The 12,259-nt window shown below is 35.5% G+C and overlaps 1 protein-coding gene and 1 long non-coding RNA gene across 2 annotated transcripts in view; both read right to left on the bottom strand.

Moving 5' to 3' along the window:
* LOC136828277 (uncharacterized) overlaps window positions 1-12,259 on the bottom strand; it is a 207,222-nt gene that overhangs the window by 22,211 nt on the left and 172,752 nt on the right. Inside the window, exons 13-18 of the mRNA XM_067086156.1 lie at window positions 9,498-9,732; window positions 5,282-5,382; window positions 4,368-4,539; window positions 3,354-3,524; window positions 2,116-2,286; window positions 1,011-1,505 (exon numbers count right to left, since the gene is read on the bottom strand). Coding sequence (XP_066942257.1) covers window positions 1,011-1,505; window positions 2,116-2,286; window positions 3,354-3,524; window positions 4,368-4,539; window positions 5,282-5,382; window positions 9,498-9,732 — 1,345 coding nt within the window. The remainder of the gene's footprint in view (window positions 1-1,010; window positions 1,506-2,115; window positions 2,287-3,353; window positions 3,525-4,367; window positions 4,540-5,281; window positions 5,383-9,497; window positions 9,733-12,259) is intronic.
* LOC136828279 (uncharacterized) lies at window positions 7,060-7,886 on the bottom strand. Its single transcript, XR_010849976.1, has 2 exons — window positions 7,746-7,886; window positions 7,060-7,681 (listed from the first exon to the last, which is right to left on the bottom strand). It is a non-coding gene; the product is annotated as an uncharacterized lncRNA (long non-coding RNA).

The raw sequence follows: 12,259 nt of genomic DNA, 5'->3' as shown, positions 1-12,259 counted from the left end.
TCTCTCTCTCTCTCTCTCTCTTTACATTTTTAATAAAATAAGCAGAATCAGAAAGCGAAGCATGTAAGGTTAATTCACTTAGTCATAGCTAACCCCGATACAATATCTGTAACTAATGTAAAACCCAGTTCGGTGCAGATAGTACCTACTGGAAACCCAATTCAGTACAAATTACTATATAACCTATCGTATACATTCTCCCATACCTACATAGTATTGTTTCCCAACTGACTCTTTTAAATACGTTTACCTTTAGAAGATGAAAAAAAGCGCAGATTAGTTGTAGAAAAAGAGAGACTATCCAAAGCTTAGAATAATCATGCATAAAGTGCCTTACGTCAATTCTATGTCATTCTACATGCACTACTAGAGAGAGACCAGGCAGTAGATTCTCAAAGGACCTTCTGACATTACTTGGTGAATGAAGACATTCCCATGGCAGCTGTAAAAGGGGGCTCATTGGAAACTCTTATTATACCCATTTGCAGGTGATCAACACACGGACCATTTGACTAATTTTCTCCAAAATTTTGAAGTCTTTTTTGCCTCACTATGCATCCTTTCTAATGTCAGCTTTGCATTACCAAATAGCGAAGGTGTAACGTCCGGAAAGTAGTTTGCCAAAAAAAAAAAGTTTGAAAAAAATTTTTCAAAAAAAAAATTACATTTGTATAATCCTTAAAATGTCTTTTCAATACCGGGAGACAACAACGGCCAAGCTATTTGATGATGTCTTTTTTTTGCTTTTTGAGAATCTAAGTCCAGTTAGTCTAAATAAAATATGGAAAAAATAAAGGCCAAGATGCAATTAATCGAAATATATTTAAGCTAAAAAGAATATATATATATATACTGTATATATTTACAAGTCACTTCAGCAAATCAAGATGCATTACTTCAGTCATGCAAGAAACAAAAAGAAAAAAAAAAAAGCTATCATCGAATCAACGATGCAAATCGTCTTGTGATTGCTGTCTGGTCCAGCATCCAAGGAATGGTGTACACCCTACCTTCTCCTTCACCGCCCGGAGGCCTCCGTCAGATTTCTTACTCTTGGGCGCATGCTCGGGGCTGCTGCTGCCGCCGCCCCCGTAGTCATCCTCGCTGTGCTCGGGCAAGCTGATCTTCGGAAGGGGCTTGCTCTGGGTGCTGGTGATCGAGCCCTGGTGGCTGATGCTCGGGCTGGAGGCGTTGGAGCCGTCGCTCTGCGCCTCTCCGCGGCCCTTTGACGATCTCGCCATGGCCAAGGCACTCGCTATGATTTTGGCACCGGTTTTGCGCGACTTCGAGTTGTTGTGCGTGGGGCTGCCACCGCTGCCCGGCTGGGCTATGGAGCTGCTGTAGGAGGAGGAGTCGTTGTCGATGGAGGGGGAGTCTTGGTTGTACATGAGGGCTGACTCGCTCGATCTCCTGCAGCTGTCGAGTTCCTCTTGCGCGTCTGGCAGGCCAGTAGACGTGTAGGACATGCTGTGAGCGGGAACTCTCGGCGGTCTTTCCTCTTCGTGCTGAAAAACAACGTTGACTGTAACGGCAAGAACTATAGCCGAACTAAACCAATAATATCTATTAACAACAACTTAATCATTATAATAACTGCAATTCTTGACGGAAACCTCTGTAATCTACCTTGGTATTCTTGCTATCAGTATCGAGTATTACATATGCATAACAATGAATAATCTTAGGGAATTTATGCTGTAAACGGAGCAGTATAATCACTTATCACTTACTCCATACAAACTTCAGTTAACTATTCCTGCCTGCGCACACTGCTCTTTTATAATCTTAGGTTTATGATTATGCAACTTGTATTCCTAGAGAGTTTGTATGTGAAAAAATTCATAAAAACGACACTAGGAATATATCAATTCTGAGTGAGAAACCGAGGTTTAGTTCAGCAGTAAAGCTACCTGAATATATCACGATTTCAAAACAAAATTAACCATTTCTTGACAAGAGAAGACGTCCATGCAAAAGTGAAGTGAGCAAATTTGAACCCGACAAGAAAAGTGATCACTAAAGACAGACAACTGGTAAAGAAATAGAGAAATGGTGACTGATAGAAAAAGAGCAAAGACAATTAAGTTGACACGCATCCGCCTAGGGTCTTGTTACCTCTCTCAGAGGGGATGGCTGAGGTAAGATGATTCCCGAATCTTCCCCAGAAGAGGTGCCAGCATGCTCCTCTATGTGACAAGCATCACTCGCGTGATCGGACTTGGGTCCTTCCAAAATCATACCGGAAGTGAGGGAGGCTGACGCCGCTCGAGCTGCTATGATTTGATGCTTCAGGAGAGAAATACAAGGAAGGGTAATCATTTCATGCTTTGAAAAGGAGCAATGCTTCATTATGCTAAAAGGCAGATACGCTGTGTGAGGAAATATCATATCAAGCCATTTCTAAAAAACGCGTGATGCTTTTAAATTAAAGTTATATATGCTTAGGACTGAATATGCTTTGTGAAAGAGAATACTAATTTCAAGCCAGCTTCAGAAATGAGATGCTTAGGAAGAAGTGAATCATCCCTAAAAAGAATCATTCCTTGTCATTCTGATGAACAAAATATACAAGTTACTTCGGAAGAAATGAGAAAAACCTGATGCTTATCCAAAGAATATAATAATATACAATGAGTTACTTCGGAAGAAATGAGAAAAATCTTATGCTTATCCAAAGAATATAACTTATACCTTGAAAGGAGAGATGCTTTGTAAATCAATAACTAAGAATTGATACTTTAGAGAAAAACTGATTTATTTCGCATCCTTTAAAAAAATTTCCCTAAGACAAAGGTGCTACACATGAACAAGTTTAACATAATAATGGACTGAAAAATGTCTTATACTGCAAATGTTGGAACGTTTTTGTATGTGTGTATTTTTTTCTTTTTTTACTGAATTCTTTATTTAAAAAAAAACAGAAGACAGCACAGTGATATTACTATTCGTGAGGACTGTCAACCATGATTGTAGAATATAAAATTAATGTTTCTTCTTTTGCACCTAATGTGTTTTTTTTTTTTTGCACTGATGTCTAGACGTTTTTACTTTTGCACCTAATGCCTGTTTTTTCTTTTGCATTTGATGTCTTTTTTTCTTTTGCACCTAATGTCTGTTCTTTCTTTTGCACCTAATGTCTATTTTTTTTTTTTTGCACCTAACGAATTCTACGTAATGTTATCACCAACAGAAAAAAAAAATCTGCGATATAAACTCTTAAGGGTTGCATCTTAATTTCTACAAGAAAGATTCATAATAAAATAATATAATCGAGAAAACAAAAATCCGTGCAAGAATAATGAGCCTCAGCAATGGCAAGAATGACCCGAGAAATTCGCGGGCATCGACCTTACCTCGTAATCATCCGATATGACCTTGACCCTGATTTCGAGTTGACCTGACTTGGTGCCCTCCAGAGCCTTCCAGATGGGGCCGTCTGCTTGGGACATTTGTCTCACTTCCATCTCCTGAAGGGACACTGAGCCCAAGAAGTCTCTACCGAAGGCGTCGTGGTCCCACAGAGTCTGTTGAATGAAACAGAGTATGGAATTTAGGCCTGAGGCCAAGCGCTGGGACCTATGAGGTCATTCAGCGCTGAAAGAGAAACTGACATTTAGGAAGGTGGTTTGAAAAGTGTAATCTAGCAGTTGCACTGGGAAACAATTTTTAGAGAGAGGGTGGAAAGTCAGAAGGTAGAAAGAGAATATGAACGGAGGTACAGTAAAAGAAATGAAAAGGGGTTGCAGCTAGGGGCCGAAGGGACGCTGCAAAGACCCTCAAGTAATGCCTACAGTGCACCACGTGAGTTGCATTGACAGCACTGCCCCCTACGGGGACAAAGTCTGTTGAGTATATTTTTAAAATTTGATAAAGAACATTTACATGTTTTAAGGAACTTATTCCAGTATATTCGATGGATTTTCAATTAATTTCCCTGTATTGCTAATTATTATTACTAATCAATAATAACTATTATCAAGAAATAACTAAAGAGGGTATGAAATATCAGCTGACTAAATTTGTTATAAAAAAAACTATTAACAAGAAATAACAAAAGGAGGTATTTCATTTTTATAACTGAAATACAATAATAATAAAATACAGTAAAATACCATCAAAAAATAAAATTAAAAACAAATTAAACAAAAGACTTACAATCGCTAACAAAAGATGTCATTTTTGATAACTGATAACTGAAATAAAATAAAAAAATAAAAAATACTGCAAAATAAAATTAAAATTAATCAAGAGACTTACATACGCTAACAAAAGATGTCATTTTTGATAACTGAAATATAATAAAACTACAAAACTAAAATAAATAAAAAATACAATAAAATCAAATAACAATCAACCAAGAGACTTACAATCGCTAAGGCATCGGGGGGTTTGGGCAAATGGGTGATGAGCGTCTCCTCCCACTCGGGGTTCAAGGTCTTCTTCATGACCCTGGTTCTGTACTTGACCTCGCCGTTGACCTTCACCACGCAGTAAGGGTCGCTGAAGCCGTTCAGATCCTTAGCAACGAGGTCACGAGCCCTGTTGGCAAAAGGAATTCCTGAGTGATGTGGAATATATAGAATTGAGGCCAAAGGCCAAGCGATGGGACCTATGAGGTCATTCGGAGCTGAAAAGAAAATTAAGAGTAAAGGTGGTTTGAAAAGTTGTAACAGGAGGAAAACCTCGCAGTTGCACTGTGAAACAATTGTTACGAGAGGGTGGATAGCAAGATGGAAGGAAGAGAAGATGAATGGAGGTAAAGTAAAAGGAATGAAAGGGGTTGTAGCTAGGGGCCGAAGGCACGCTGCAAAGAACCTTAAGTAATGCCTACAGCGCACCAAACGAGGTGCATTGATGGCACTAGCCCCCTACAAGGCTCCTAGATTCAGTCCTTAGAAGGAAAGAAACTTTCCTAAAGTTATTTCTTTGAAATTATTTTTAAGATCTTTAATTTGTTCCTTAAATCTTACGACTGTACCCCTACATTTAGTCTTTAAATTTTAAGAAATTACTTAAATGTTTATCAATTTGTTCCTTAAATTGTACGAAAATGTTCCTAAATTTAGTCTTTAAATTTAAGGAAATTGCTCTTTAATTGTCCTTAAATGCCATCAAAATTTCGACAAATTTAAAGGCCATAAATATGGACTTTAAATTCAACGAAAATTAATCCTAAGTTTAGTCTTTTAACTTAAAATAATTGCTTCAAAATGGAGCCATTTACAGAAATTTTTCTTAAATCCAGTCCTGAAAATGAAGGAAATGACTGACAGACCATTACCTTATGATTGTCAACTCGATCAGTCCAAGGCCGGATGCGATGATGTCCCCAATATCTTGCATACCAGATTCTCCGTCGCGCGTCGTGCTGAGCAGTTGTTTCTGCAAACAAAGTGAAGGATAAACAAAGCTTGAAACAATACCTCTGAATTGTGTTATCTCACCCGTTAGACTGCTAAAGACTTGACAAAGTGAGTTTTAGGATCAAATTTAACCTTGTTTGTTACAAACAATACAGTTTATAATAATCCACCTCTTAAAATTGTTAGAAAAAACTTCCACAAAGCAAATTTTATTGAGATAATCCACAACGTTTGAACCTTGTTAGAAAATGAATACCACAAAGCGAATTTTTTGAGATAATCCACAACATTTCAAACCTTGTTGGAGAAAATTATTTCCACAAAGTTAATTTATCGAGATAATCTACAAACCTTATTAGAAAATAAATAACTTAATAACTTAATGAAAAAGGAGGCTTCACTGAATCATGTTAAGCGTTGGATGCTAAAAGTTGCCAGATGCCTCCTGCTACTCAACTGCCAAGCAAGCTGACAAGTGTATATACTGTACCTCAATTTGCTTATTTTCAGTGCAACTTAATAATCGAGTTAGTGGATTATTCTCGATCTTATTCAAAACACTTGTGTTTTGTGTTAGTAAGGTGGCAGTATTTTTCCTGGTTTCCCTTCTTATTTTTAATGCACAAAGATATACACTGCCCTAAAATGGAGAACTGCAGTATCTGCAAAATTTTCGAAATCAAGATATGCCACCTATTGCGTTCATGAAACACTAATACACAAGTTACTGCAGTTTCAGAGTGATTCTTCGATGCTTTCCACGAGTATTGAGGGGTCCCATTTGCAGCATCTGCAAAATCAGTAGTACGGCAAGGGAAGTATCTATCATTTTTCTCAGTTTTGTATTTTTGCAGGTACTGCTGTCGTCCATTTTCGGGCAGTACAGTGGAGTGAATATCTGCACTTCTCTTCAATGTTCAAAATATACTTTCATTTGAGTATCTATCAAGAGTACAGATTGTTTCCAAAGTCAAGTTTTTTTTTAGTTATTTTTTCAGTCCTGACAATTTTCAGTTCTGTGAACCTGAACTGAAGTATTTTGTTAGGAACCATCTAAATTGTAAAATCTATCTTTAAGGTCTTTGTTACTATAAAGTTCACTTTGCTTTGATCTAAATACGGAATTTCAGGACAAAATCTTAAAACCAATAATGAATACATCAACGATTGCCAATAAGAAATCATTAATCTAAAGGAATTAACGATCCTGTCATTAATCACATTAATTGGAATCGAGATATAAAACTGAGGCCAAGGTCAAACACTGGGACCCATGAAGTCATTCAGCGCTGAAAATAATGTTGAAACAATTGTTAGGAGAAGGCGGAAAGTTAGATGGAAGAAAGAGAATATGAACAGAGGTATAGTAAAAGGAATGAAAGGGGTCGCAGCTAGGGCCCGAAAGGACACTGCAAAGAAACTTAAATAATGCCTACAGTGCACCGCGTGAAGTGCACTGATGGCGCTACCCCCCTCCCCCCCCCTACGGGGGAAATCCAAGTTGTGATATGAGAAAAAAAATTTTTTTCTTCTATCAGTTTACCATTCTGCAAAGTTTTCAAATAGATTTTGTAAGGCTTATATGTCCTTATAGAGCAAGCTGAAACTTTAACTAATAGCTTTGACGACATGACAACAAGATTGAAATTATAAGAAATACATGTTACCAAAATAAAAGTAAACTTAAAAAAACAGATGACAGTTTGAGGCTTTATTTCAAGACGTTCACACACATCAAATTAAAACAACTGAATATCGGTCACACAAATAAATAAAAAGCTGAATTAACATACAGATGAAAATAGCAGTGCTATTGATTACATCATCACGAAACAGGACAAAATAAACATGATCACAACAAAACGAAATAAAATTAATAAAATTAATCAAATTAATTCTGGGTAGCATCTATAACAAAAAAAAGTTTTAAGAATTAAGTACTCCTAGGGGGTATGTCTAGTGGACTGAGGAAAATTGGGGACGAAAACGCCAGTACTGCAGGGGGATACTGCATCAGTATTCAGGGATGCATTATTACGTCACGGGGAAAAATCCTGTGTTCAGGGAGGCCAGACCAGTACAGGTACTTCAAGGAACGATTATCAAATACTTACAAAAAAATTACCTCATATATAACTGAAGTTTTAAAAAATTACGGTAAAATTCTTTCTAAAAGACCTAATTAAAAAATAATTAAAACTCGGACAATGTCACTGAGCAAATTATTTTCCATTGGTACATAAGTGGAACAATGTCCCCGATCTTTTTAAGGGAAATATTAGCCTTTCGAAATGGGTATTCAGCGATGAATGAACTACCTCATTTAATCACTAAAATATACTAGAAATCAACTAGAAAAATATTCAGCGATGAATGAACTACCTCATTTAATCACTAAAATATACTAGAAATCAACTAGAAAAAAATTGATCATACCAACTTCAACAAATTCATTAAAAAATCCTAACCTGACCTCGCTAATTTAGTCTAGCCTAACCTCCTCGCACAGACTGCTTATCTAATTTTGACTCGGTCACCTTCCCTCTGTGCTAGACTTGACTACCACAAATTCAACATCTGTTATTAAAATAACCATCATCATTACTTGACTCAGTGTTGTTAAACTAAAAGTCCTGTAACTCATTATAAAACTTAAGTCCTCTAGATCAGCTCCCTCCTCTATTTCCTCATTAACAAATGACTAGAAAATACCTGTTTAATATTATCTAATTAATAAGACTCAGTAGGACGTCCTTACTAAAATAAACAATAAAAATGGTGACTCAATCCCACACAGAACGAGGCTACTTCGAAAATACTGATAATCTATCTATACCTGACCTTGGGTTAAAAAAAACGCGTTATCATTCAAATTAAAGGAATGATTATGAATTGAACGTATTTCCAAAGTACCGTTAGATTATCTCATATATTTTTAAAAGCAGTTTTTACAAGTCGTTTAACTACTTTTCGTCAAAACATCATGAATATTTCTTTATAAAACTATACATTTTTAAATATACAGGCAATTCGAGTGTGACCTCCCCAGTTGGGATTTCGATGACCTTTGCTATGACCTCGAGAGTTTGGATTTCAGTGACCTTTACTATGTCAACCTAACAGGTTAGAGTTTCAGGTCACTGGCTAATTACCATCACCTGAACATGTCTGCCTAATTCAACACGAGTTTCAATACCAGCTTTTGGACAGTGTTTTCATTTACCCTGGATTATAGCTTGATCTTTAAAAGCACAGAGAGAGAGAGAGAGAGAGAGAGAGAGAGAGAGAGAGAGACTGGATTTAACAATGTCATGTCAAATAAAAAAAAACACTTGGATAGTTTATCATGTCAATAAAAACAAAATAAAATAAAAAAACACTTGGATAGTTTATCAACACCCAATAAAAACAAACTTTGACCTGACCATCAGAAGTGCCCCAAACTCCTCCAAGGTCAGAGATCTACTAAACCTTTTCGAAACCCCTCCAAGGTCAGAGATCTAATGAACCTTTTCGAAACCCCTCCATGGTCAGAGATCTAATGAACTTTTTCCAAATCCTTCCGTGGTCAGAGATCTACTGAACCTTTTTGCAAACCCCTCCATGGTCAGATCTAGTTCAGAATCTTTCCGAAACCCCTCCATGGTCAGAGATCTGAACTTTTGAACCGTGGTTTTCCAAACCCCTCCATGGTCAGAGATCTACTGAACCTTTTCCAAACCTCTCCATGGTCAGAGATCTACTTTTTCCAAACCCATCCATGGACAAAATTACTGAACTTTTTGAAAACCCCTCAAAGGTTAGATCTACTGAACCTTATCCAAACCCCTCCATGGTCAGATCTATTGAACCTTTTCCATACCCATCCAAAGTCAAACATTTGCTGAACCTTTTCCAAACACCCCCCCCTCCTTGGTCAAAGATTTACTGAACCTCTTCCAAACCCCTCCATGGTCAGAGATCTACTGAACCTTTTCCAAACCCATCCACTGTCAAACATTTGCTGAACTTTTTCCAAACACCTCCATGGTCAGGGATCTACTGAACCTTTTCCAAACCCCCTCCATGGTCAGAGATCTACTGAACCTTTTCCGTGGGCTTAACCTTACAGCTATTATCAGTTCGGATACAAACTGCCTGATTGATCCAGTGAGAGTTCATCTTCCTTCTGCTGAGGTTGTCCTCGTCGTCTGTCCCGGTGATAGACGTCCTGCGCTGGGCAGACATCGAGGACCCGACCGAAGGGGGCGCCACGTGGCTAAAGGAGGTCATGGCCGTTGGACCTTTGCTCTCCGACAGGTCACAGGAGGTCACGTTGCAACCGGCTACTGAAGGCACTGCACGAAACACGAGGCTGACTGTAACAGTCCTGTGGCGATGTGAGAAAGGGCGAAATGTTAATTTTTTGTTAAGTTTGATGTTAATTTTGTTAAGTTGTGTGTTTTTTTAATTAACATGTTGGTCCACAGAAAATAAAAAATACTTAAAATTCAGCATGTTAATTTAAATGTTTCATGAGAAAGGGCGAATGTTAATTTTTTGTTGAGTTTTATGTTAATTTTGCGTTTTTTAATTAGGGATTTATTTTAACAATAGTTAATATTGTGGTTCACAGAATATAACTAAAATACTTAAAATTCAGCGTAAATTTAAATGTTTAATGAGAAAGGGCATGTTAATTTTTCGTTAAGTTTGATGTTAATTTTGTGTGTTTTTTTTAATTAGGGATTTATATGTTAATAATAATTAGCATGGTGGTTCACAGAATATAAAAATACTTAAAATTCAGCATGTTAATTTAAACGTTTAATGAGAAAGGGGAATGTTAGTTTTGTGTTTAATTAGGATTTATATTAACAATAATTGACAGGATTGTGGTTCATAATCTCAATTTAAAAGAATATAAAATTAATAATTTTTAAAATTTAGCATCTTCTTACTTTGAAGGTTTAATGAAAGTGGGTGAATCTTAATTTTGTTAAATTTTCGTGTTTTTGTTTAAGGATTTATATTAATAATTGACATGACTGTGATTCATAATCTCAATTTTCAAGAAAATAAAAAACAAAATTTAGCATCATCTTTGACACTTTTTAAACTCCCACCTGATTAGTGGTGACTAGAAATTCCAACAAGCAATAATATATTTCAAGCAAAAACCTTTGCAATAATGCAAGTCACAAAGGCATTGATGCAATCCTGGGGCCTTCCCGACTTAATTGGAATTACAAGCAAAATTCAAAGCACGTGTTGAAAAATATTAAACGAAAATGCAAAAATCAGAAATTTTAATTTTAAATGAGTGAATATCTTTGAAAAATGGATCAGTAAAGAAAAAGAAATGATGAATACATACTTAAAAAATTTAAGAATAAAAATTGGGGAAAATATGAGAATGTTTATATATACTCAACTATCAGTATATAGACACTTCAAAAACAATGCAATTTTTTTTGTTTGATTACTTTTCCTATCACTAAAAAAAAAAAAACTTGAGTTGACTGGCAATCAACTCTCTAACTTGGGTTACTCTGTTACGCACAACTTTTATCAACAGTTTGAGTTATAAATCTTTTATTCTCTTTCGAGTTTCACAACTTACATGGGACTGCCCTCATTATTTCATCATCATAGCATTATCATCCAAACCTCATGTATAAATTATTTCATCATCATGGCATTATCATTCAAACTTCATGTCTTAAATTATATCATCATCATAGCATTCTCATTCAAACTTTATGGCTAAATTATATCATCATCATAGCATTCTCATTCAAACTTCATGTCTACATTATTTCGTCATCATAGCATTATCATTCAAACTTCATGTCTACATTATTTCATCATTATAAGATTATCATTCAAACTTCACGTTCAAGTCATTTCATCATTATAGCATTATCATCCAAATTTCATGTCTAAATTATATCATCATCATAGCATTATCATTCAAACCTCATGTCTAAATTATTTCATCATCATAGCTTTATCATTCAAACCTCATGTCTAAATTATTTCACCATCATAGCACCATCATTCAAATTTCATGTCTAAATTATATCATAACATTATGATTAAAACTTTATGTCTTAAGTGATTTCATCGTAAAATTATCATCATTCCAACTTCACGTCTAAAATTATTTCATCATCATAGCATTATCATTCAAACCTCATATCTAAATCATTTCATCTCACAGCATTATCATTCAAACTTCATTGTCTAATGTATGTCATCATTATAACATGATCACTCAAAATTCATGCCTAACTGATTTCTCCATACATTATCATCATTCTAATTTCACTGTCCGAATTATTTCATAATCATAACATTATCATTCAAACTTCAGGTCTTAAATAATTTCATCATTCTAACTTCAATCTAAGTCTGCACAATAATCATAATAAAATGACATTTCAATATAACCCCAACAATAAGTTCAGTATTTAACAGCAAGAAGCCAATACATGCTTCGATGAAAAGCTCGTATATATATGCATGGTCGTGTTCTGAAGTAAGCATTCTAGTGAAATAAGCTTAAAAATCACAAAAAGATTACATTAAATAAAATTAGAAAAAAATTAAAAAAAAAACACATTTTCAATTATCTCTTTTGGCGATTGATCAGATAAGACAGTTTATCTCCTGCATAGACAAAATATTAGAACTTTAGGACTGGTGATTAAATAAGGCAAATTAAATAAAGCAAGACAGGTATAGACCATAACAAAAATGTGGTAATTATTTCAACAAAAGGCTTGAAAAATAAATGCGTGGTAAATACCGCATTACTTACTTGGTCTGTCTGAAAAAACAAAAACCGTTTTATTTTCATGGATATCCAACATACAAACGATAGAAAAAAAAATCCATTCAGTCTGGAAACACTG

Source organism: Macrobrachium rosenbergii, chromosome 42, assembly GCF_040412425.1.
Source record: "Macrobrachium rosenbergii isolate ZJJX-2024 chromosome 42, ASM4041242v1, whole genome shotgun sequence".
Classification (NCBI taxonomy): Eukaryota; Metazoa; Arthropoda; class Malacostraca; order Decapoda; family Palaemonidae; genus Macrobrachium; species Macrobrachium rosenbergii.
Note: the sequence above shows the minus strand (reverse complement) of the source record. Positions and strands in the feature narration are given on the sequence as shown.